This window comes from Zalophus californianus, chromosome 16 (genome assembly GCF_009762305.2).
Source record: "Zalophus californianus isolate mZalCal1 chromosome 16, mZalCal1.pri.v2, whole genome shotgun sequence".
NCBI classification, from domain to species: domain Eukaryota; kingdom Metazoa; phylum Chordata; class Mammalia; order Carnivora; family Otariidae; genus Zalophus; species Zalophus californianus.
Window position 1 is genome coordinate 2,311,340 of NC_045610.1, and position 24,780 is coordinate 2,336,119.

General features: G+C 55.7%; 4 protein-coding genes across 9 annotated transcripts; 1 reads left to right on the plus strand and 3 right to left on the minus strand.

The window, feature by feature from the left end:
- Nucleotides 1-527: 527 nt before the first annotated feature.
- On the minus strand, nucleotides 528-2,574 carry LOC113939367 (GABA type A receptor-associated protein). Its single transcript, XM_027625314.1, has 4 exons — nucleotides 2,354-2,574; nucleotides 1,710-1,788; nucleotides 1,460-1,578; nucleotides 528-1,000 (listed from the first exon to the last, which is right to left on the minus strand). The coding sequence occupies exons 1-4, from the start codon at nucleotides 2,441-2,443 to the stop codon at nucleotides 935-937; spliced, it is 354 nt and encodes a 117-aa protein (XP_027481115.1). The 5' UTR covers nucleotides 2,444-2,574; the 3' UTR covers nucleotides 528-934.
- On the plus strand, nucleotides 2,562-16,121 carry ELP5 (elongator acetyltransferase complex subunit 5). Of its 3 annotated transcripts, none has more exons than XM_027625308.2 (9): nucleotides 2,562-3,119; nucleotides 10,376-10,543; nucleotides 10,713-10,773; nucleotides 10,873-10,953; nucleotides 12,891-13,111; nucleotides 14,212-14,393; nucleotides 14,882-14,977; nucleotides 15,073-15,173; nucleotides 15,787-16,121. In XM_027625308.2, the coding sequence occupies exons 2-9, from the start codon at nucleotides 10,501-10,503 to the stop codon at nucleotides 15,899-15,901; spliced, it is 900 nt and encodes a 299-aa protein (XP_027481109.1). In that variant the 5' UTR covers nucleotides 2,562-3,119; nucleotides 10,376-10,500; the 3' UTR covers nucleotides 15,902-16,121. The 3 variants fall into 3 exon arrangements, with proteins under 3 accessions (XP_027481109.1, XP_027481108.1, XP_027481110.1); XM_027625307.2 differs by lacking the exon at nucleotides 2,562-3,119 and adding an exon at nucleotides 9,671-10,060; XM_027625309.2 differs by lacking the exons at nucleotides 2,562-3,119; nucleotides 10,873-10,953 and adding an exon at nucleotides 9,928-10,060.
- CTDNEP1 (CTD nuclear envelope phosphatase 1) lies at nucleotides 3,664-9,612 on the minus strand. 4 transcript variants are annotated; one of them, XM_027625310.2, is made up of 9 exons: nucleotides 9,184-9,390; nucleotides 6,475-6,541; nucleotides 6,268-6,386; nucleotides 5,995-6,066; nucleotides 5,476-5,592; nucleotides 5,137-5,248; nucleotides 4,952-4,981; nucleotides 4,626-4,710; nucleotides 3,664-4,322 (listed from the first exon to the last, which is right to left on the minus strand). In XM_027625310.2, exons 1-9 carry the CDS (start codon nucleotides 9,283-9,285, stop codon nucleotides 4,262-4,264), a joined length of 765 nt encoding a protein of 254 aa, XP_027481111.1. In that variant the 5' UTR covers nucleotides 9,286-9,390; the 3' UTR covers nucleotides 3,664-4,261. The 4 variants fall into 4 exon arrangements, 3 of the variants coding, with proteins under 3 accessions (XP_027481111.1, XP_027481112.1, XP_027481113.1); XR_003525205.2 differs by having other exon boundaries at nucleotides 4,271-4,322; nucleotides 4,897-4,981; XM_027625311.2 differs by lacking the exon at nucleotides 4,952-4,981 and having other exon boundaries at nucleotides 9,184-9,612.
- CLDN7 (claudin 7) lies at nucleotides 15,960-18,674 on the minus strand. The gene is made up of 4 exons (XM_027625313.2): nucleotides 18,027-18,674; nucleotides 17,078-17,242; nucleotides 16,904-16,988; nucleotides 15,960-16,806 (listed from the first exon to the last, which is right to left on the minus strand). The coding sequence occupies exons 1-4, from the start codon at nucleotides 18,247-18,249 to the stop codon at nucleotides 16,644-16,646; spliced, it is 636 nt and encodes a 211-aa protein (XP_027481114.1). The 5' UTR covers nucleotides 18,250-18,674; the 3' UTR covers nucleotides 15,960-16,643.
- Nucleotides 18,675-24,780: the final 6,106 nt, after the last annotated feature.

Genomic DNA, 24,780 nt, shown 5'->3' on the forward strand with positions numbered 1-24,780 from the left:
GCGGGGGACCGCCCCACTTCCGGCCAGACGGAGAAGGCGTTGCTGGGGGATGAAGTTCTCCCGATGATAATGGCTCCCTCCTCCCCGTCTTCTGCCTCCCTTGAATTCTACCCACCGCCACAGTCTGGCCAAGTGAGATGCAACCGAGGACAGAGTCCTCTGACCAGTTCCCACGCATGAAAATCTCTTCCTTAATCCAAAGGCCGTAACAAACTTGGATGCACTTCTCTAAAGCAGGTACTTTCAAACTTTCTCCCCAGAAACCCAAGGTAAAAAAAACAAAACAAACCACTCTATTTTTTACATCGGGACCCAATACACACGTCTATAAAACTAAAGTTTCACGAAACGACACTCGGAGTATTCCATCGCAACAAAAGCTTTTTTTTTTTTTTTTTTTTTTTGCGCAAGGAAAAACCCAACATCAGCAGAATGAACCAAAATACATTACTACCCCTCCAACCTCCGCTTTCCCCACCAGAGGACAACTAAAAAGAAAAAGAGGGCAGGAAGCAACACAAAGCAAATTCCAGTTCAGCTTGGTGGTTTCCTCTTTATTGATGTGCCTCCTACCTCCCCCCCACAATTTCAGTCCCTTCCATCTACCCCCAAAAAAGGAGGTAGTGAAAGGAAGGGAATGTTGGGGTTCTGAGCCCCTTGGGCAGTTAGAAAGGGAACAGAAACCAAAACAATCGCTGGATGTGACAGATTGACAATCGAGAAGTCTAAAGCAGAGTGGGAAAGGTGGTAAGAGAAGGGGGCGAAAGGAGAGGTCCAAGAGGTCACCTCCCCCATGAGCCCTCCTGCTAAGAGGGGCTGGAAGAGAGCCTCAAACATTAGGAAGTGCAGGTCCTGAAGAAGGGAGGTGGTGGTTGAGCCCGGAGAAGGAGTAGGTCAAGGAAGGGGGGGACCCCCCACCTCAGGGGGAGCAGCTTCACAGACCGTAGACACTTTCATCACTGTAGGCGATGTATAGAAAGAAGTCCTCTTCATGGTGTTCCTGGGGCGGAGGCAGAAAATGATGGGACTCAGACATCTGGGCTGTAGTTACTTGAACCACCCGTTGCCGGGACCCATTCTTCAAAAGCCCTTTTTTCTGAAGAGCCCCCAAACACTCAGGCCCTGGACTCACTCCCAAACTTGCTCCAGGCCTTAGCAGCCAAACAGTATTAGCCCTAGCAACAGTCCTGGGCAAAAAGGTCTCAAACTGTTCTCTGCTGCCCTGGGAGGGGGGGGAAACTGGAGAAGAGTGAGGGTCAGAACCGAGCTCCACTGTTCCCTCCCTCCTCTCTACTCCTACTGCCCCTGTCCAAACCAACTACCCCAAAATCTTGAAGCCAAAGATGAAATTGAGAGCTAAACAAGCCAGCTAGTCCGAGAACTGCTGACCTGAAACTCTCTTCCTCTCAAGCTCTTCCGACACCTCTCCAAAGCCTCGGCCCCTCTCCAGTCACTATACCTGGTAGAGCTGACCCATTGTGGCACTGGTGGGTGGAATGACATTGTTGACAAAGAAAAACAAGGCATCCTCAGCTCGGAGATGAATTCGCTTCCGGATCAAGAAGTAGAACTGACCAACTGCCAAAGAGACAAGGTACGATAAAGTCCCAAATGGCCTCAAAACAACAGTCACTGTGTGGAGCCTCTTCCCAGAGAGGCTGCACTCCCACCCGCAGGAAGCAAACCTGGGTACCCGGACACGTCCCCACCTGTGAGATCAGAAGGCACCAGGTATTTCTTTTTGTCCAGGTCTCCTATCCGAGCTTTGGGAGCCTTTTCTACTATCACCTGATAACGAGAAGATGAAAATTAGGAAACACTGGGTGGACAGCCCCACCATTACACCTGTCGAGAACTCAAGAAACAAAATTCTTAGCACCCAAGCCCATCCGACTCCTTTTTCTTTGTCTGGGAACACGCGGTGCAGCCTCGAGTAGAGATCCTGACCCCCACTGCGTCGGACTCGCCTAAACATCCAGGATCCCTAAGTAGGGCGTCATAATAAACAAGTCTCTTAATCAGGCAGGGATGACTCGTCTGGGCCGACTAGAGCGTCCACCTCAAAAACCCAGCTAGCTGGGGGGATGGCCATGTGAAGCTCAGACTGTCAAACTCCCTGCAGCCTCCCGCACCACTCCCCACGTCTCTGTCTGCCATCCACGTCCCCCCACCCCCAGCTCTCCCGCTGCCCCGCTCCGTTCAACCTCGGGTCCCAGCCACAGCAGCTTCGGGCCCGTTCCCAACCCCGCCACGGCCGGCAGCCCGATGCCCACGCTGCCCGGCCGGACCCCAACCCCGGGCTATGGCGTCAGAGTCAGCGCCCCGCGCCCTCGGCCCTGGCTACTGTCCTCACCGGAACCCGGTCCGGGTATTTCTTTCGGATCTTCTCGCCCTCAGAGCGGCGTTTCTCGAACGGATGCTCCTCTTTATACACGAACTTCATCCTCCCGGGAACCGGGTGGGACCGGGCTGGGCTAAGGGAACCCGGGGGGGGCCGGGACGGGGGGCGGCGGCGACGGCGGCGACGCGCGGGCGGACTCAGCGGAGCGATCCCGGGACTTGCGCCACTTCCCTATTCACCAACCCCGCCCCCGACCGTCCGGGATCGCCCCGCCTGCTACGTTACGCCACTAGCGCAGCAGCCCGGACGCAGCCAGCGTAGCAGCACCTACTGACCGCCCCCCTCACGCCGTCTACGTAATCGCTTTGGAATCAATTTGTGGGCTACGCAGGCGACGTAGCAAAGGTGGTTGGCTTGTGCTATGGTCGAAAATAACTGAAAGCCCACGTTCCGACCTTCCCCCACCAAGCTGGAGACCAAAAGGGCTAGAAGCTGCTAATTATAATCTGAGGCTTGGTTTTCCGAAAGTTCTTTTCGGAAACGAGGTGAAGGGGGCGGGGGGGGGAGGCAGAGATAATTATAAGGAGAGCTATTCACGAAACGCGCTGGTACGCCGAAGGCGGCAGCCGACACCAAAACAAAGTAGTACCCAAACAGAGGAGCCGGGTCTCCGGAAAGGAAGGAGGGCAGAAAGAAAACACATATTCGGAGAAACGCAGACAACGCTTAGGCTCCGAGAAGGAGTGGACCAATAGGGACCGGAGAGGAGGTCCGAAAGGTAGGGACTACGTCAGCGCGGAGGAACACTTTCAGTGCCGTTCCTGCGACAAATCATGTGATCCGAAGGGCGGAGCGTCACGTGGCGGCCGCGGGAAGTAGAGCCGGCCGCGGGGAGGGAGGGGGGCGCCGGGGGCGGGGAGGGGGCGGAGCCGGCGGGGAGGCGGGCGGGGAGGCGGCCGCGGCCGGCTGCCCCGTCCACGTCGGTGCCCCGGCGAAGTCCCGCCCCTCTGGTCTGTGGCCCAGCTTTCCCCTCCCTTCGCACCGCTGTGTGCTACTGCCCTGCCGCTCGGGTTCCCTCGGGACACACAGGTGTCCTTCCACTCCCCAGCAGGGCGCCCATCCCGTGGCGGGGACCCTTCCCGCCAAAGCACCTGAGGTCGAGGTTCCCTGCTCCTTCCCCCAAAGCCAGCAGCATCTCTGCCCAGCCCTCAACCTTCCTGCCCCCCACGCCGCCGTCTCTCCCCTCTGCTCAGGGGACAGGGTGGATGTGAACAAAGGCCCCCCCCTCATTTCCCAACCCAGAGAGAAGGACCTAGGGCAGCTTTGGTTTCCAAAGTTATAATGCATGGTTTAAAAGAAAGAAAAGAAAAAAAGAGAGAGAGAAAGCTGGTTACAGGTCTAAGGGAATCTAGGAAGAAGGGAAAATAGAGGGATAAGTGGGGGGGGGGGAAGGGACAAGTTTGGGGAAAATCCAGTGGCCCAAAAATCCCAGTTTCCCACCCACAGCCCAGCCCTTGGAGTGAAGAATTAGATCAGTTTTGTACAAGAGTTTTTAAAAAATCAAATCACAACAAAGCTGGCTTGGCTTTCCTTTGAGCCTCCCGGATTACCGAGCGTCTGTGTGTCATTCTGGCCAGTCCTGTCTCTCCACCGGACAGTTTCGGCTCCCCTAGGCCACCGCTTCTGCCCCAGTCTGGGGTTTCCAGGGAGCATGAACTCGACGCTAGAGTGAGGCTGCTTCAGAGTCCGGCCCACGTGTCCATCCAGACTCCAGAGGGAGTGCAGAGCTCCCAGGGCAGAGAGGGACGGGAGGGGCAGACCTGCCCACACAGTCCTCACCACTGGACAGGGCAGCAGACGGCGCCCCGAGGGTTCGCCCCCGTCCCCCCCACCCCGACTCAGGTGGGGGGAGAGCAGCTGTCACCAGAGCCTGTGTTGGTGAAGGTTTCGGCTCAGCACAGAACGAACGTCAGCGGTGAACCTGGGATGAAAAAAACTTGCACTGGCAGAGTCCTTACAGTTGCTGTCCTCACAACACTAGTGTTAGGTGGCCTCCCTGGAGATGCGGGGCGGAAATGATCACCACTTTCACGTGAAACGGACGTCCAGTTTGCCCAAAAACCCACTGGCTAAAAGTGATGAGCTCTACTGTAAGAAGGCCTGGGTTCAAATGCTAAGTTCTTCAGGGAAAAGACATAAATAAGTCAAACAGGACACACTTTTATTCCCTCTTGGGATCCCCCGCCTCCTTTCCTCAGAAATCTAAGCGTCTAACTTCCCTTACCTGAGCGCATCCAGCATCGGAAGCAGGTTGAGAAGGGCGGTGTCGCTGGGGTCACTGAACCACGATTTGATGGGGATGGCGTTGTCTAGGGCGGGTAAAAATAAATGCGCATGAGAAAGAAGAGAGTTCAACAGACAGGCTGATTTTTCTTTTATTTGGGGATGGGGATCATTACTTTAAAATATGTTCCTCTCCCTGACCCACCCAAACCCAGCAACCTAAGTAAAACCTTCCGGATTCATCCTCCAAAATAAAATCAACTTTTAGTCACCGTATTTCATGTTAGCGTGAAGCTCCTAGGCAAATTCATTACCACTGTGCCTCACCTGAAGCAAATTTAGTCGGAGGACTGTGATCTATGAAATGGACGTGGGAGGGAGGAGAATGTCTCATGTGAAAGAGAAACACCTTGCATCCTGACCCACAGTAAACCAGGCATCCCAGCTCCAGGCTTTCAGAATCCCTCCTCAGAACTTCCTGGTCCTGCCAGACCCGCCACCTTCTCCCATACCTGGGTGGCTCCTGTAAGCCCCTGGGGAGTTATCCAGGATCACGATGCTGGAGAGGTCGCTGTGGACCACAGAGAGATCCTTGATGTAGCTGCCCAGTTCCAAAGTGCAGTGCTGGAAGGTAGGGCGAGCTGGGCATCAAGAGGAGACTCGTCCCTGTGACCACAGCACGGCCCCAACGATGCCCATGGGCAGCCAACTCCCACCACGGGGGTTATGTGATACGCCTCCCCTCGCCCCCCAGAGGGTCCCATTCCAGGGCAGCTGCCTCCAACTCAGATCCCTCCCTGGTGGCCTGCCTCCCAAGCTTCCTTTTCATTCTGTAGGGAAGCCCCCCTTACCTGTCTGTAGTATCTCCTCTTGAGAATACTCCTGCTATTATCCAGTTTATCTGCCACAGCAGAGCCGTAAATCTCCATGCTTGCCGTGAACACCACCAGGTCGTACCACTGACTCACCTGAAATTGAGTGGGGGAGAGGGAGGGGTTAGAAGAGGTGACCATTCCTCTAGACACACGGTTCTCTTTCGCTAAGACTCCAGCCCAGTCCTTCCAGCCTCTCAACAACACCAAGCGTCTCTGAAGGCCCCCAAACTCAAGAGTCTTAGGCACCACACACCCTTAAGATTCAGAGCTGCAAGAACAAACGAGCAGGCAGCCCGGGGAAGAACGGAATTACATCAGCACGTGAACCCAAACTACCGAAAGCCATCCATGCTCTGGCTGTCCCACAACCTCCCCTCTCCAAAACCGCCCATACCCATTTCTCCTCGGCCCCTACTTCCTCCGAGTCGTCTAAATTCCCAGAGCCCTGAAACCACTCCTTCCTCACAGAGCTCCCCTTAATTTCTGCGAACTCACCACTTCTAAGAAGAAATCCACATGGGGCCTCTTATGTACAAAAAACCGGACGGGATGTTTGTCTATTACCACCTGTAGATCAACAGGGAAGGGTTGGGGGCTGTCCTGAGCACCAGAGCACAGGCCGAAAGGACACCCCCACCCTCCCACTGCCCGCTCCCCTCCTGAGGCGGCCACAGGTGCCGGAGGATGGGGGACAGGGACGAGACGCTCTGGGACTGGGAAAGGAAGTCCGCGTGGGAGCCGAGTAAGACATGACCATCCCCCACACACCTTGAGGATGAAGTCTGGAGGCGTTCCAGGCCGGACGGTGGGCCTCAGGACCCCATCGTGATGGGAGTGGATAAGTGTCTCATCCAGATCCAGCACCAGGATCTTCCTCTTCACCTGACCTGCACCACAACCAATACCAATCAACCTCCAGCCCACATCTTAAACCCTACCTCACTTTAAAGGAGTCTTCCCAGCCAGCACACTCACCTAGCCGATTGCGGGACACAGGAGATAAAGGAAGGATATCATATCGAACAGTCTGGTACTGAATTATCTAAAAATAGCAAGAGAGGGGATCAGAACCTTTGACAACGAGGTCTTGACAAGAAACACTGTATGCCGAGCATCGTGGAAGTAAATGCAGATTATCTCACTGAACCCTCAAAACCCTAGTAAGAATAATATAAGAATGATACTGACGACGGTATCATCGTCTCTAAACAACGAAGAGCCCACGACTTAGCCAGGACCACGTGAGACCACACAGCTGGGAGCTTTCTTGTTTGGTTGTCTGTCCCCCCCCATTTGGAATGAAAACTCGGCGAGAGCATGCATGTCGTCTAAATCACAGCTGCGCTCCGAGAACTCTGTCACAGGCCGGTCAGTTAGTATCAGGGCCGATGCGGTGGTGGCGCGAGAGTGGTACCCATGCCGTCCGACCCAAGCACCTGCCCTCTTGACCGTGATACTGTCTCGCTGTGCCACAACAAAGAAATGCACGGCCTTCTGCACGTCCATCCCGAGGACCCTTTGTGACAACTCCCCATCACCTCCCTTTGGGAACTGAGAGCCTCAGATTCCTTCGTGGGCTGAGAGGAGTCAGGAGAGGAGGTCCTTGGGTACCTAAGGGGAAGGGAGGATGAGGGAATCCAGGGGTTGTCAGGTCAGCTAAGTTCCTCTGGCTGGCGGCCACCAGGCCTATTTTAACCAGCCACCTGTCCGCTTCTGTCTCTACCAGCCAAGTCACAAGTGGCAGAGAACCTCAGCCCTCTGACCTGCCTCCTTATTCCGGTACCCAGGGCAGGGGACACAGCACTGGAGAGCCCCACCCGCCAGGATGACTGACAGGGTGTTGGGAAGGCCAGGGTGAAGCAAGGGCCATGAGGGAGGTGAGGAAGGGACAAGGACGTCACCACCTCAACCTTCCAGCTTCTCCAGGTCTCCTCTGGAGGCTCCCATTTCTAGCGCCCAGATCTCTCCCATGCAAGCCTGGCAATCCCTTCCTCTGCTCTTCTCTCCTCAGCACAGACAGATGCTCTTCAGTCCATCCCTAGGCCCCAGCCTCACCGGAACCAGGCTCCCCCCTTGCAAACCACAGGGCCCCTCTTCCCCTAATGCCAAGGCATCTGCCCTTCTTTTCTCCCTGGGCAGGGATGAGGGCAGGGATGAGGGCCATGACAGCTTGGGTGTCCTGCCCTGCTATCTCGGGTTGCACATGCTGGGCATGTAGGGAATGCTCCCAGCATCTGCCAGAAAGGGGGTGGGGGGTTGGGGGAGAAACCAGATTGGAAGGGAAGGAAGGGAAGACAAAAGGCTGTGGGGTCAGTGCTGCCCAGAGGAGAGCAATTTTGCAAGTAACTAGCATCTGGATGGTCTGGAGCACTACTTCCTGCACCCAGAACAGAAATTTGGCGGGGGTGGGGGTGGGGGTGGGGTGTGCTCAGAGCAAGGCCAGGCAGAGAGGACAGGAGTTAACATGTAAAGAAAACCCCAGGAGCTAGCCCCACACACATCTCAGCATCTCTGACCCCAGATTCTTCTTGGCTGCCAAGGTGTTTGAGGGAAATAGCCCTGCCTACAACTATGACCACCCAGAAACAATTCTCACCCTAAATCAGGAAGTGGTAGAGGAGACACCGAATTCGAGGCCACCAGGCTCACTCCCCCAAGTCAGTATGTCAACACCACCACCACCACCACCACCCAGGGCCCTCTGGAAATCTTCTGGCCGAAGCAGGCCCTAGCTGCTTTTATTCTTCCAAGTTTTATTGAGGAACGCCAAAGAGGACAGACCAGAGAACTTCTGCACCTCAGCGCACTGAATTCTCCCCAAGACTTCTTTCAGAGGACTCTCCCCAGTGGTAAGGAGAACACAAGAGCACATTCATTAAATTAAATGATGGTTAGCCTACGGAGCTTTGACCTTGGAGAAAAGCTCTGGGGAGGGAACGCGGAGATACTTGGGCACCTCACTGCCCAGTGTCCCTCATCGTGCTGGGGCCTCCTGGAGAGGCAAGTGTGCTCTCTAGTTCAAGCCCACAACGACAAGCGCCCATCTTCCCACAGAGACACCCAAATTTTAATGTGCTTCCTTCCCTCAAACCTAACATGAAAGCATCTTTCCTAGTCCCAGGGTCTCAATAAATCTAGACACCCACACTCTGAAGTAAGTTTCCAGGGCGTTTTTGGAGGAGTCCCCTTAATGCAAACCGCAGGGGTTTCTTCTTCACACCCAAGGCTTTTCCCAAGTTCCCATGCTTGTTTGTCACATATGCTCTCCCACCCACCCCTACCCTTGACGCAGAAGCCCGGCTCTTTCTTGTTACAAGACCTAATACACACGGAGGGTCTTCCACAAGCTCACGTCGGCAGGGCTGGTGCCATCAAACAGGTGCTCCCTCCTCTAGGTTTCTTTAACAACAACTCCCGCTTTCTTAAACGGCGCCCCACCCACCACCCCAGCCCCCAAGAGTTGCCAAATCCTGTCCCCGGCTAGCCCCCCCATCTCGGTTCTACTACAAGGGTCTCCCCCCTCCCCATTCCACCCCATGCCCAGCTAAGGGTGCCCCAATTCTCTAACGGGAAAAGCCGCCGCCAGGACTCTGTTCCCAAGCCCAAACAGAGGCCCGACACTTTCCAAAACCCCGTGAGCACCGCTGACATGGGTTCCCACCACCAGCGCCCAACCCCGCTCACCGTGCGGATCTGCCTCCGCAAAAGGTAAATGAAGAAGCTCCAGAGCTTGGCGGCGAAGGCCACGAACGTGCGCAGCCCCAGCAGACACTGCGTCCGCATCATCCCGATGACCCCGGCACCGCCGGCCCCGGGGCCCCCGCGGCCCAGCTCCGCCAGCCCCCCGGGGGCAGCCCCCCGCCGCCGGGAGGGGGAACGGGGGCCCCGAGTGGCAGGAAAGGCTGCAGAGAGGGGCGCGGAGCGGGCGGCTCAGAAAGCCACCCCCGGCGAGGGGAAAGCCCAACGGAACCGGGAGCTGGGGGACAGGCGTGGGCAGCCCGCGGGGGCCCACATGGGCGGGGAGTGGCACCGACGGCTTCGCGGAGGTTGCGGGCCGAGACGGGTCGGGCTAGGACGGGGTCCTCCGAGACCAGGAGGGAAGGGGATGGAGAATTGGGGGAGGGGGCAGTGGGGGAGGGGGCCAGGGAGAAGGGAGGGAGGGAAAAGGGAGGGGGAGGGGAAGGGGGAAAGCGGAGGGGGGCCCGCTGCGCAGGCGCGCTAGGGGGCTGCCCGAGGGAAAGGGCGGGCGGGGGCCGCAGCGGCGGCGAGCCGGCCGGCGGAGCGAGGGAGCGGGGAAGGAGGGGGAGGGGGAGCCGAAGGGCGCGGACGGCTGGACCGGAGCGGCCTCCCCCTCCCCGAAGCCGGGGGTGCCTTAGCCGCTGGGGAGCGGGGCTGCAGCCTCTGCAGCTGGATTTCCCACTCTGACAGGCGCCATTTTACCGCCCTAAGAGCTCCCTCCTCTCTTCCCCCCCCTCCTCTTCCCCTCTGACACTGTTTCCGGTGGTGACGTGTATTCGCTTCACCGGGACCAAAGTTCCCCCTCCTCGGTCTATGGGGGCGGGTAAGGAAAGCCGAGTGAGCGCCCAACAAGGCCGCAGTATCGCACCAGCGCGGAAGGTGGCGGCGGGGCGGGGCCTGCGAGCGAGGCAGGTCCCGCCTTCAGCGGCGGGGGCGGAGTGATGTCACTTGCCGCCGAAGTTCGGGCCGTCGGACGGGCTCGGGCGGCCTCCTCCCCCTCCCACTGACAACTGCCCCAACGGCTCTTCCGGCCCTAGTCGTGGGAAAAATGTCCGGCTTCTGTGCTCCAGGGCTCGGGAAGGGCCCCTGCGCGTGAGCCCCTCCCTGGGATATTGAACATAATCACCTCTCATTCCAGACTAGACCCGGTCTCAGTGGTGGGAGGATTCGTGGGCGCCCCGCCCCTTTCACCTGGAGGGGGCGGGGCGTCGGGCCGTGACGCCATCAGAGGGCGCCGGATGAGGGACCGGACGCGGATTAGAGATGGAGTCGGTGTTGGCTCTGGGCGGCCTGGTGCTGCTGCGGGGTGAGGGCCAGAGGCACGGGGGTTCCGTCCCGGGGTTCCGTCCCGGGCTCCCGGGGCGGAAGCGCAGAGGAAGAGCCGTGTGTCCCAGGCTAGGGGTGGCCTCCAGGGGTTCGTGAGGACGGACGCCTCCGCGTTCTCACGCTGTTTATCCGTCCCTCCCTCTCCCCAGACTCCGTGGAGTGGGAGGGGCGCAGTCTCTTGAAGGCGCTTGTCAAGAAATCTGCACTGTGGTGAGTATCCCCCAGCTTCTCCCCGAGGTCCCCGGGGCGGAGGTGGCGCGGGGGGGAAGCCCGGGCCCGACTCAGTGACGCGCTCCGTCTCTGCCTTAGTGGGGAGCAGGTCCACATCCTGGGCTGCGAAGTGAGCGAGGACGAGTTCCGTGAAGGTTTTGAGTCCAGTATCAACAGCCGGTAGGTTGGGAGAGAGTGCACTGGATGTGGGGTCTCTAAGGAAAGTGGTCTGCAGCAGCAAGCGCAGAACCTGGTGGTCGTTAGCAGCTACTCAGATATTCAGTGAATGGATGTGGGTCTTTCAGGAGGCGAAAATTCGTAAGAGATGAGCAGTGGTGAGTATCTGGAGAATCCAAAGCACAGACCGTAGCGTAGAAGTTGAGAGAGAGAGCATGATAAAAGGCCGATGGTGTAGTTTTGCCTCAGAGGCTGTACTGGAGGATGAGAATAAATACATTCTGGGGCGCCTGGCTGGCTCAGTGGGCAGAGCCTGCTACTCTCAATCTCAGGGTTGTGAGTTCGATCGCTGTGGGTGCAGAGAGTATTTACAAATAAAATCTTAAGAAAATAGGGGCGCCTGGGTGGCTCAGTTGGTTAAGCGACTGCCTTCGGCTCAGGTCATGATCCTGGAGTCCCGGGATCGAGTCCCGCATCGGGCTCCCTGCTCGGCGGGGAGTCTGCTTCTCCCTCTGACCCTCTGCCCTCTCGTGCTCTTTGTCTCTCATTCTCTCTCTCTCAAATAAAGAAATAAGATCTTTAAAAAAAAATCTTAAAAAAATAAACATTTTCTGCCTTTTTGAGTTATTCAGAATCTCATGATGCTTCATCCAGACGTGGATTCCAAAGTTGCATCAGCCCTAGCTGCAGGTTACTGAGTGATTTGTTCTAGAGGCAGGGGGAACAGCCTATGCCAAATTCGGCACATATGTGAAAGCACACTGTTTGTGGGAGGGGGACAGGCCTTCTGCATCCAGACAGATAAAAAGGTACCTCATAGTAAAAGGTCTTACAGAGCAGGAAAGGGAGTTTAGACGTTATTCTAAAGGTAGTGAGAGTCATTTCAAGATTTAGGAGGAGAGTGATAACAGCATAGCTGTGGCCAGTGTGGAGAAGGGGGTTGGAAGGGGGACAGCCTGGAGACAAACCAGGAGGGAAGTCTACTGCAGTTTTCCAGGTGCGCTCAGGTGTATATGCACTGGGCACCAGTTATGAAACAGGTACTGTGGTAGGCACAGGGAATGGGACAGAAGTGGTCTCTATCCTAATGAATCCCAGGGAATGATACTAAGAGATGACAGAGGTCTGCTACTTAAAACAGTAGCAGTAACGATAGAGAGTTTAGGACAGACGTAAAACGACTCTAGCAGGTAGAATTTCCAGAAGTTATAGACTGATGTGGGGAGGAGGTCAGGAGGCTCCTGAACCCACCTGTGTGCCTGGTTAAAAAAGACTCCTCTCTGGTCAGGACAGTTCAGTAGATCACATGTGTCTGCTCAGCCCTGACTTTGTGTCGGAGCTTGCGATAGGTTATGTCAAGGTGGCATTTATAAGAGAAGCAGAAGATAGGAGGGGGGTGTGTGGAACAACTGAATCCTGTCCCAGGACTTGTAACCCGTGCCAGACCCCTCGCCTGTACCGTTTTAACAGCAGTTAGTGCCATGCGACTTAATTCCTGATCTTCTCTAAGCTGTTCTACCAGCAGGAACCACGTGTCATGTCTTCTTCTCCATCCTTCCAGGGAATGACACGTATGAGGCCCCACTCGGGAAATATTTGTTGATGACGATGCTAACGTTTATTGAGCATTTACTATGTGTCAAGCACTGTTTTAAAGATCAAGCAGTTTGTATTCCTCTCCTACGATTGAAGAAACTGTCTTAGATTAAGTAATTTATCAGTCAGGTGACCTTGGGTAAGTAGTAAAGCCAAGCTTGGAGCTCAGGGCTTTCTGACACCAAAGTCTGTGCTTTCAATCAGTATATTCCATCTCTCAGTATTATCTTTCACTAATGTTTAGAATATTAAGTCAGAAGAATAGAGCCCCAAAGATCACAGGGTGAAGTTCAAGATTGAGGAGAGGGGGCACTGTTAAGTTGTCTCCCGTTTTCTCTTTGCAGGCTGATTTACCATGACCTCTTCAGAGATCCTCTCAGCTGGTCACGGACGGGGGAAGCCCTTCCAGGGGGACCCCTGGGAGCCTTGCAAGCCATGTGCAGGAGGACGGACCCTGGTCCTTTCACCATCGCTCTCGATTCACTGAGCTGGCTGCTGCTGCACCTTCCCTGTACTGCGGTCTGCCAGGCACTCTGTGCCTTGAGCCATCAGCACTCCCGCCCTGGTGACCCTTCCCTTTATTCTTCTCATACACCTTCCCCTGCCAAGGAGCAAGCCCCTTTCCAGCCTAAGAAAGACCATATTAGAGATCTCCAATTGGGCCTTACTCCATCTCTTTAACATTTATTCTCGTTCTCTACTTTTCCATGATGCCATCTACCAGTCACTTTATTGTTTCTTTTCCAAGTTCTTTCTTATTCATTAGTTTCATTCGTGCACTCAACAGATGAGAATTCCACAATGTGTCAGGCACAATTCTAGATGATGGGAAGGTAAGACTAACTCTAGTCAGATTTTTGTTCAAAGTCCCATCAAGGACACAGACAGATAAATAAGCAATTACAAGATAGTCTGATAACAGCCGTGATAATAAAGGGACAGACACAGAGTGCCTTAAGCGGAGTTTGCTAGGCACATTTGGGCAGACCACGGGCCCTGGGACTAGCCCTGAAGTATGCTGTGGGTTCTGCAGTGGACTCTGGAATCAGACACGCAGCTTTGTGTTAAGGTGTGTGATCTCTCAGTATTTCAGTTTACTCTATAAAAGCAGGAGGAGGGATGAGTGGATAGTAGTAGGATGAACCGTTCGGAATCCTGACTTGGTAGGTCAGATGCACATACGTGTCGAGTAACAGCAACTTCATGTGGTTCAGCCTAAGAATGCTGGCCTTCGTAAGAACTGAAACGTGAAAGTATTTGGTGCAGTGCCTAACACTTTGTCAGTACCCCCAGGAAGGGGGAGACTTAGTTGAGGGAACCAAAGGCATTGAGTGGGATCACAGTGTATAGTTCCCAAACCTGCAAGGAGTTCAGCGTGTAAGAGACGAAGCTGGAAACTAGGCAGGAGCGGATGAGGAAGGGTTTGATTCCATCCCTTGGGCGGTGAGGAAGGAGCTCCTGAGGACTGAAGTCCGAGTGGGTCATGTGCAGATTGGGCCGTAACGAAGTGAGGGCCGAAGCAGGCTCCGGAGCCGTCAGACCAGCCGAGGGAGGTCGGGACCAGCAGAGCCGTGATGGAATGTGGCCTCACCTCGTGTGCACCTCCTTTGCTCTTCGAGCCCAGGCCTCCCTCCTGAATGTGCCCCACCCTCCTTGTCCCTCCAGGTGGCAGCTGCCCGGCAGAGCCCGTGCGAGTGCTAGGCCTGCTCCATGAAGAGCTCCATGGCCCAGGCGCCCTGGGAGCCCTGAGCAGCCTGGCCCAGACCGAAGTGACCCTGAGTGGGGCAATGGGCCAGGCTTCGGCCCACATCCTCTCACGGAGGCCCCGACAGCGCCCAGCCCATCAGGTCAGGAGAACCCCAGGGAAGCACGGGAGGGCGGGGGCAGGTAAGGGGGAGAGTCAGAGAGCTGACGTGAGGGAACACTTCCCCGCGTGTCGTCGTTTCCCTCGCTGAATCTCACGGCTACCTATGAGGTGGATGGTTTCATTACCCCCATTGAGCGGCTTGGGGAAGGTTACCCAGGGTTCCAGAGAGTGAGTGGCAGAGCCAGGATTTGAACTCAAGATTGCCTGACTCGGATCCCGTGAGCTTCAGTGGGAGGAGGTGTCATCTTCCAAGAAATGGCAAAGGACAGAAGCCTGGGAGCGGTTCCTGGGGGAGAAGGAACGGGTCCTGATGGAGAGGTTTGAGGAAGAGCTGAGGAGGGACGAGCAGGAGCTGCAGGCAGCCCATTCCGTAGTTGCCCCGGGGGCCGGGGCAGTTCGGTCCGAGTTCTCCCTGGTTTGCTCCGTAAGATGGAAAACACCTTTCTGTTCATACTTTCTTCTCCGCAGACTCAGTGGTTCTCCATCCTGCCTGACTTCAGCCTGGATCTCCAGGGGGGACCCCCGCTAGAGTCCCAGCCCCACCCAGATCCTCACACACCCCCGGTATCTAAGGGTGCCGGGGCCAGAACAAGGGAATGGAGGGTGGGGTCGGGGATTCCAGCCATGAGGCAAAGGGGCAGCATCCTTTGTACCTTCAGGTGGACCCCACAGCTCATGTGACCTTTAACCTTCACCTGTCCAAGAAAGAGAAAGAAGCCAAAGACAGCCTGACACTGCCCTTCCAGTTCAGCTCTGAAAAGTAAGGTTAGGGGTGAGGTGCCTGGGTTCTTGAGTAGAGCCCAGCATCTGGGCCTGGGATGGGAGTGATAGCAGGTTATTGGTTAACCTCCCAGACTTTATAGGGGCTGAAGTCCACCTCCAGAGACAAGTCTGGGGAGTGGTTCTCTATCCACTCATTCTCCCAACAAGGCAAAAGGGCCTTTATGTCTCTTTTCTCTCCAGTAGAGCCTTGGGTCACAGAGCAATCTGAGTCTGGGCTGAGCCAGCCCATACCCTGGGGAAGTGGCCCTACCGATCTCTAGGCAACAGTGCTCGGAGGACAGGAAGCTAGATGGGTGTGGCGGACAGGTTAATAACGGCTTCAGTATATGCCTGTTGTTCTCTGCCCCGTGTGTGGGTGGGTGAAGCAAGACTGTGGCAGGATCCTTGCCCTCAAGCTGCTAAGAACGTGAGGTGTCATTAGGAGAGCAGTCTGAGCGTTTCTATCCCAGTACCAAGTGGTGCTTCCATACCCACTGAACAGGGAGGTCAGAGAGAGAGAATCGGACCAAGAAGAGAGAGAGTATGCAGCAGACATGACTCCTTACCGGCCCCCCGCCCCCAGCACCAACTCTCCCCTTCTCCCTTCTCAGACAGCAGGCTCTCCTGCGGCCTCGGCCTGGCCAGGCCACCAGCCACATCTTCTATGAGCCAGATGCGTATGACGACCTGGACCAAGAAGACCCAGATGATGACTTGGATGTTTGACTGGCCTGGAATTGGAAGGGAGGAGAAAGACCTTGGACCCATAACCATCCTCCCATTGTTTGTATTGGCCTTGCCCTGTCCCTGCCCCCCCCCCCCCCTTTGTTCTGGGGTCTTGCGAGGCCCTGCCCCATGACCTGTGAGTCAGAGTAGCTTCCCATCTGGACAGAATGTGGGAAAGGGGCATTAGGGGAAGGTGCCTAATAAAGTCTTTATTTTTCTACGGAAAGGCACTTTGGTAGCTAAGCAAGAGTTGGGAGGAGAAGGGACTGAAGAAGAATGGGAAGAGATGGGAAAGCAAGCACTTGAGTCTGTTCGCGTCAGTGGTCCGAGGTGGGGCCTGAATGACAAGGAGTGGTGGCACATGGAGAGCCTTGCACACCATTGGTGCTCAGTACATGTTCTGTTTTAAGCCGAAGCAGGTGCATTTAAAGGTTCCAGGTTCCCTGCAAGGATTTGGGTTGGAAGAAAGCAGAGGCCCTGAAGGGGAAAAAAAGAAGCCTACTTTCCAAAACATACTTTTTTATTACTGTACAAAAAGCACACCCAATCCCCCTCTTTTTTGTCTCCCTCCCCCCTCCTCCCCTCCCCCCACCCCCACCCCGGGGGGAACTGTACATGGTACCCCTGGCTGGCGTGACAAGGCTTCTGCTCCACACCCCACCCACGGGCTGAGATCTGCCCCAGGTCATTTCTGGTACCTGGCCACACCAGAGGCTGCCAGGCTGGGGCAGGGGGTCCCAGCTCACACGTACTCCTTGGCGGAGTTGGGCTTAGGGTAGGAGCGGGGTGCACGGTACCCGGTTTTGCCCTCACTCCTAGGACAGGAGCAAGAGAGCAGGGCACCTCCCAGGATGACCAGAGCAGAGCCTGCCCAGCCAATGAAGATGGCAGAACCAAACTCGTACCTATGGGGAGAGAGGGTTGGGGTCAGAAACCCTGCCCTTCCTGACGCCAGGAATCCAGATCTGGCGTTCCCTTAGGAGGCAGGGCTCCCATACTTACTTAAGATTCATGGGGACCAAGGCGCTATAAAAGTCTGTGACAATCTGGTGGCCGTACCAGGAACAAGCCACCAAGGCAGCAAGACCTGGAGACAGGATGGTTCAGACGTTATTAGGAGACCCCCAGACCAGCACCTTGCACACCTTCACTCCCAGATGCAGGGGGAGAGCTCACCTGCCACGATGAAAATGAAGCCTCCGGTCACGGCTATCCGGGCCTTCTTCACTTTGTCGTCGCCCCCACAGTTTGTGCACTTCATGCCCATGGTGGCCACGAACATGGCCAGGAAGCCCAGCACCAGGGACACCACCATCAGGGCTCGGGTGGCCTGCAGGGCCGCTGCGGGGAAGGGGGAAGGACGCCCTCATTGCTGGGCGTGCGGACGGCTCCGGCCTTCGAGTGGCCGCCGGCCGCAGGCCTGGGGCCCCTTGGGCGTGCAAGCGCCGGCCGCAGCGGGTGGATCCCGCCCCTCCCGGCTCCGCGGCCTTCCCGCCCCGCCCTCTCTCGGCCCTGGGACCCGCCCGGGGCTCAAGGGTTTCGACGAAACTGCCCCCGGAGGGGGATCAGGGGGCCGGGGCCCGAGGCGGGGAGTGGAGGCGGCGGCTGGGGCCCTCGCGCTGGGCCGCAGGGCCCGGCCCGCGGCCCGGCGCTGACCCCGCTATCGTGGCCACCCGGTTTGTGGCTTCGGCTAATCACCCGATAAGATTACAGGCCGCAGGCGGCGGCCCAAGTCTGACGGAGCGCATGGCTCCTCCGCCAGCCCCGCGCGCTCCGCCCCGCGCCGCCTTTTGTCCGGGAGAGAGGGTGGGAGACGGAGGCCGCCACCTGCGCGGGCCGGCGCGGGCAGGAGAGCGCTGGAGGGGGTTGGGCCGCCGGGCGCTGGGGTGGGGGGTGGTGGGGGGTGGTGGGGGGAAGGGAGCCCGGCCGGCCGGGGCGCGGGCCGACGTGCAGCTGCTGGAACCCGGGCCCGCGGCCCTCCCCGCGCCCCTGCCCGGCCGCTTCCGCTTCCTCCGCCCGGCCTGCTCCCCGGCAACGCCGGGCGTCGGGCGGTGGGACCCCGCGCCCTGCCCCGCTCCCCGCTCCCGGCCCCGGCGCGTCCGCCCCGTCGACCCCGCGGCCTTACCTGACAGCGCGAGCACCGAGTCGTACGACTTGCAGCTCATCAGGCCCGTGCTCTGCATGATGCAGTCCATCCACAGCCCCTTGTACATGGCCTGGGCCGTGATGATGTTGTCGCCCGCGTACGAGCTCACCTGCCACTGCGGGATGGCGGTGCACGCCACCAGGGCCACCCAGCCCAGCAGGGCCATGGCGAAGCCCAGCAGCTGCAGGCCCGAATTGGCCATGTCTGCCCTCGGAAAAGATTGGGGACGCCGGGCGGGCGACCCTGCGGTAAAACAGACAAAGTTTGGAGGGTCAGCCCCTCAAAAAGACAACTTGCAGTGGAGTCTTAAGTCACCCAAAGAGAAGTTTTTGGGTCAAGTGATTCCAAATCTTTTTGTCACCCGAAGAAAACACAAATCGATCCGTCCGGCGGATCGAGGGTCTTCACAGCTCACGGAACAGGCTCCGCGCGAGGACTGGTGGTCGCAGAAGCGATCGGCGAAGGCCAGGCGGTCCCCTCCCGCGCTCCCGGCGACCCTATCCAAACAAAAGGCGGAGGGGTAGTATATGCGCGCGGCCCTGGGGGCTGGAGGTCCCCAAAGTACCCCGGACTGTCGGCCCGAGGCCGCCGAGCGAGAGAGACGCTGCTCAGCCGTGAGCGGGCGGATGCGGGCGGACAGGTGCGGCGCACCTGAGTATTTGTAGGGCGTCAGGGGCGCGCCCCCGCGGTGACCGGGAGCGCGGGGCGGGCCGGGCCCGAGGGGCGGCCGAGAGTGACCTGACGTCACCGAAGGGACACTCACCTGAGCCGGAAGTCCTGGCCCAGGTGAAGAGGAAGAAACCTGAGCGTCAGGGTCACACCCCTTCTCTTGCCCGGCTGGGACTGCAGGTGGGGAGGAGGTGGAGGCTTCTCCGGAGTTCCAAGCTCAGAGTCAGCCCCTCTAGACTGGACTTCCCTCGGGCACCAGGATGCCCCCTCACCCCTCCACAGCAGGTGCGCCTGGGATCCTGCGGAACCAGGGTTGGGGGGACGCCCCGGGCCCCTTGTCTCCGCCGCCCCACCCCCCCACCCGCGGGGACTCTTGGTTTCTACTCCAGGCGCTCTTTGCCCCGCCCTGCTTTCGCCCCCACCCTCTGCTCGTGTTTTGTTTTTTGTTTTGTTTTGTTTGTTTTGTTTCCCCAGTTGAGTACCCTAACCGTCCCCAGCTTCAGGAACCCTAGCTCCGATCCCTCCGCACTCCCGCACTTAGCAGCCTCCTTGGAGCGTCCGTTCCCAGAGCCACCGCCTTGTGGCCGCCGGCCGGCCGCACTCCTATGCTGCCCTCCTGCTGAGAGCCGCCTTCCAGGCATCACCCCCACCTTCTTGACTCTCCATTCCAGTTCCTATCCCTGCCATAACCTAATGCCTGGGCCCTTGGTGCCCCACCTCCCGGCCATCACTATCCCCCCCCCCCAAAGGATGGGGAGCAGGGTAAGGCCTCGGTCCGATTCCTGGCCACACCCGTCGTCCCCCTCCCCTGGAATCTCCCCAGACCTGTCCTCCACTTTCGCACTTCCCGGTCCCTCCAGCCATGCACACATTTCCCTTTCCTTCCTGAACCTGGACCGGACTGTGTGTGCTGTCCTCCCTAACGGCCCCTCCGGGGTGGCCTTGGGTTCCGCCCTCAGACTCCCGCGTGGCCCCTGGGCTTCTGCTCTCCCTCCGCCCGGACTGTTGCCCGGGACTCCCCGCGCACATCTCTTCCGAGCGTCTCCATTCACTCATCCCTCCCTCACCTCGTGTCTTCTCCCTTCCTACCTTTTCCACATCCCACTGCGCACCCCTTCCTCCAGGTCTACCTTCCAGCCCCTCCTCTGCCCCGGGAGCCCAGCGGCGTCGCCCCCGTGTCCCCTCGCCCACAGTCCTTCCGACCCACATCTCGTCCGCTCTCCGACTCACACCTTCCCATCTTCCTCTCCATTTCTCTCTCCTTTTTCCCCCAACTCTCTCCCATTTCTCACTTTTCTTCCCCCTCAACCATTTCTCTGTAAGGCTCTTCTTTGATGCAGTAAAAATATTAAAGGGCCGGGGCGCCTGGGTGGCTCAGTCGTTAAGCGTCTGCCTTCGGCTCGGCTCATGATCCCAGGGTCCTGGGATCGAGCCCCACATTGGGCTCCCTGCTCCGCGGGAGGTCTGCTTCTCCCTCTCCCACTCCCCCTGCTCGTGTTCCCTCTCTCGCTGTGTCTCTCTCTGTCAGATAAATAAATAAAATCTTTTAAAAAATATATTAAAGGGCCCTGGTACTAAACTGATTACCCTGCTCTTTTAATGCAGACTTTAAAGGATTATCTGTTATTTGTTTTTATTTTTCTATTCTTTTGATTAATGGTGAGTTGTTTTTGTTGTTGTTGTTGTTGTTGTTGAAGGTGCTTTCCAGCTCCAAAATTTTATATTTCTCATTACTGCCGTCTGTCCAGCTTGTCTCCAAGTTCATTGCCGCTACTGAGGCCGACCCACCATCACCTCCCCTGCCTGCACACACCTGCCTCCAAACCCACACCCCTGCTTCCCTGCTTGTCCCTTTAAAATCCGTTCTCCGGAAGTCAACTTTTGTTTGTATGTTTCAAGCTTAGGTTTTGTTACTTTCTGCTTAAAATCCTTAAAATCTTCCAGGGACGCCTGGGTGACTCAGTCGTTAAGCGTCTGCCTTCGGCTCAGGTCATGATCCCAGGGTCCTGGGATCGAGCCCCGCGACGGGCTCCCCGCTCCACGGGGAGCCTGCTTCTCCCTCTCCCTCTGCCACTCCCCCTGCTTGTGCTCTCGCTCTGTCTCTCTCAAATAAATAAATAAAATCTTTAAAAAAAATAAAATAAAATCCTTAAAATCTTCCAGTGTCACACCTCTTCTCTTGTTCCACTGGATTTGCCAAATAGATGCCATATCGTGACTTACCGAACTGTGCCTCAGCCCCACTGGCCTCCTCTCTGCTCCACCAAATGCCCTTCACACACTCTGTTCCTTATGCCTGGATGCTGTCCTCCATGCACCCCCACCGCCATCCTCTACCCAGCTAACCCACTGGTCCCTCGGTGACCAGCTCAAATATCACCTCTCCTGGGAAGCCTGGCCTTGACCACCCCGCCCCACACTGAGTCATATCACCAGCTGAATGCTGAATGCTCACTCACCGCTACTTGAGCTTTAACTTGCAACGTTCTTATCAGAGTTTCAAACTATTTACTCTGTGTGATTATTTATTCAATGTCAGGCTCCCACTGTAGATGCGTCCGGGTTTATCACCAATAAATATTGGATGAACCTGTGACGAAACTACAAATAAACAATATTTTCATTCACTTGCTCAACAGTGATTTCTTGCGTGCCTAGGTAACGTACCAGGCCCCATGCTCGACGCTTGAGACAGCCGTAACAGGACAGTTGAGGACACTGCACTCTTGTCATTGAGATTCTAGAGGGAGAAAGCAGACCATAGAGACAAAAACAAAACGGTGCATGTTGTGAAGGCAGTAAAAGGGGCAATGTAGTGAGCAACCTCAGCACCACTGACATTTGGGGCCAGATAATTCCCTGTTGTAGGTGACTGTCCTGTGCATTATAGGATATTTAGCAGCATCGTTGACTTCCATTGATGAGATGCCAGTAGAACGCTCTTCTGAGCCCCGTGTGACCATCCCAAATGGCTCCAGACATTGCCAAATGTCCGAGAGAGGGGAGGGGAAAAATAGGTCCCAGTTAAGAGCCACTGATTTCAAGTGTGACCAGTCAACATCACTGTGGATGTTTTGCTCTAGTAGCCTTCAAGTAAACGGTTGGGTACAAGGAACAAGCGGATGGATGGTTGGACTTAACCAGGGTTGGGATTTTGCTGAAGAGAGAAAGAATATTAAAGTATTTGCATGAGAGTGTTTTATGTGTTGGATGGCAGATATAAATTGTGTAAGAAGGGTTGGTAGAGGGGCGCCTGGGGGGCTCAGTCATTGAGCGTCTGCCTTCGGCTCAGGTCATGATCCCGGGGCCCTGGGATCGAGCCCCGCGTCGGGCTCCCTGCTCCGCGGGAAGCCTGCTTCTCTCTCTCCCACTCCCCCTGCTTGTGTTCCCTCTCTCGCTGTGGCTCTCTCTGTCAAATAAATAAATAAAATATTTTTTTAAAAAAAGAAGAAGGGTTGGTGGAGGGGTGCCTAGGGGGCTCAGTTGGTTGAGCATCTGTCTCTGGCTCAGGTCATGATCCTGGGGTCCTGGGATCGAGTCCCGCGTCGGGCTCCCTGCTCCGCGGGGAGCCTGCTTCTCCCTCTCCCTCTGCCTCTCCCCGTGTTTCTGCTCTCTCTCTCAATCTCTGTCAAATAACTGAATTAAATCTTTAAAAAGGGGTGGGCTGGTGGGTAGTGAGAAATGGAGAGGGTCGACGGTTTAGAGGTCTCCATGAAGCGAAGGGAGCGAGATCCATGAGACAATGAGCTGGCAGGCTGGGAGGTGACTGTCAGACGTAGGAGGCTTGAGTTCAGTCCATTGGAGGAGGCTGTTTTTGGAGATGACAAAGCCTAGTGTAGGGGCCTGAGGATGGACTGAAGAGAAAGATCGGCAGAGATGACACTGAGAGTTGAGAAGAGACAGCCAGGTGGAGCCTGACGGATGTTGAAGTCGACAACAGTGATGATGGGCAGAGGACATGGGGAAGGTGATGAGCTGGGCGGTAACGTTATCAGTGAATGCGGGCGAGAGGCCAAGCAGCAAGACCCTAGCAACAGTTAGAGGTGGTGGGTGATACACTTCCAGACATGAACTTCAAAGGAGCAGAGGATTTTGAAGGAGGAAGGAAGAATCATGGTCTAGACTGGGAAGGGGGGGACACAATACCCCCAGCTCCAGACCCTGAAGCATGTGAAATAAGACCAAAAATCAGCTTCTATTTTTTTAAAATTTTTATTGTTATGTTAATCACCATACATTACATCATTAGTTTTTGATGTGGTGTTCCATGATTCACTGTTTGTGCATAAGACCCAGTGCTCCATGCAGAACGTGCCCTCCTTAATACCCATCACCAGGCTAACCCATCCCCCCACCCCCCTCCCCTCTAGAACCCTCAGTTTGTTTTTCAGAGTCCATCGTCTCTCATGGTTCGTCTCCCCCTCCGATTTCCCCCCCTTCATTCTTCCCTTCCTGCTATCTTCTTCTTTCTTTTTTTTTCTTAACATATATTGCATTGTTTGTTTTAGAGGTACAGGTCTGTGATTCAACAGTCTTGCACAATTCACAGCGCTCACCATAGCACATACCCTCCCCAATGTCTATCACCCAGCCACCCCATCCCTCCCACCCCCCACCACTCCAGCAACCCTCAGTTTGTTTCCTGAGATTAAGAATTCCTCCTATCAGTGAGGGCATATGATACATGTCTTTCTCTGATTGACTTATTTCACTCAGCATAACACCCTCCGGTTCCATCCACGTCATTGCAAATGGCAAGATCTCATTCCTTTTGATGGCTGCATAATATTCCATTGTGTATATATACCACATCTAAAACTCAGCTTCTATTAAGAGACCTGCTGGGGAAGTGTGTCCTCCAAGACAGCCGGGTTTCAGTAAGGTCTAGGAAAGGAGCCTTCAGAGAAGTGCCTTGGCACAGAAGAAGAGTTTGAAAGACCAGGTGTGGCTGGAAGACTGGGTTAGTCGAGGGGATATACGCCACGGCATGGGGGCGAGGGGAAAAGGGACAAGGGAAGCAATCTGACATGGGAAACCAACCTACTTGTTTCAATGGGAAAATGTGTTCTAGCTCTGAAAAACTGATAAATAAGTGAACTTTGGAAACTTGCGATATTATTTTAATAGTATCCATTGGTACTCAAAAACTGATTATTATACTGGTCGCTGATTATTATTTTACTGATCAGACCTAGAAGTTGTAGACCCAAGGCAGATAAAATACTGCAGGTTTCAACTCCATCTCATTCAGGAATTTACTCTTGGGTCTCAATCTGTCTCATCTACAAAAGAAGAGCGATAATATTTTGCCATTTGGGAAAGAGGAAGGTGGACCAGATGATCGGCTACGGTTCAGCCCGGAGTGCATGTTTGAGATACAGATCTGGAGAAGGAGTGAAAAGGTGAGCACCTCATGTTATAAGGCTAGGGTAATCTTGCCTCTGCAGTCAATTAAGGATAATATAAGAGAAACACTGGGGTGCCTGGCTGGCTTAGTCCATAGAGCATGTGACTCTTGATCTCAGGGTTGTGAGTTCGAGTCCCATGTTGGGTGTAGAGATTACTTAAATAAACAAAACTTAAAAAAATAATAATAAAGAGTCATCACAAACAAGGACAGATTCTCCCAGGAATGCAAGTGCTTCAGTATTAAAAAATCCATCCAGGGGCGCCTGGGTGGCTCAGTTGGTTAAGCGACTGCCTTCGGCTCAGGTCATGATCCTGGAGTCCCGGGATCGAGTCCCACATCGGGCTCCCTGCTCAGCAGGGAGTCTGCTTCTCCCTCTGACCCTCTTCCCTCTCATGCTCTCTATCTCTCATTCTCTCTCTCTCAAATAAATAAATAAATAAATAAATCTTTAAAAAAAAAAATCCATCCATTTTGGGCGCCTGGGTGGCTCAGTCAGCTGAGTGTCTGACTTCAGCTCAGGTCATGATCCCGGGGTCCTGGGATCGAGTCCCACGTCCGGCTACCTGCTCTGCGGGAAGCCTGCTTCTCCCTCTGCCTCTCCCCCTGCTTGTTCTCTCTCTGACTCTCCCGCAAATAAATAAATAAAAATCTTAA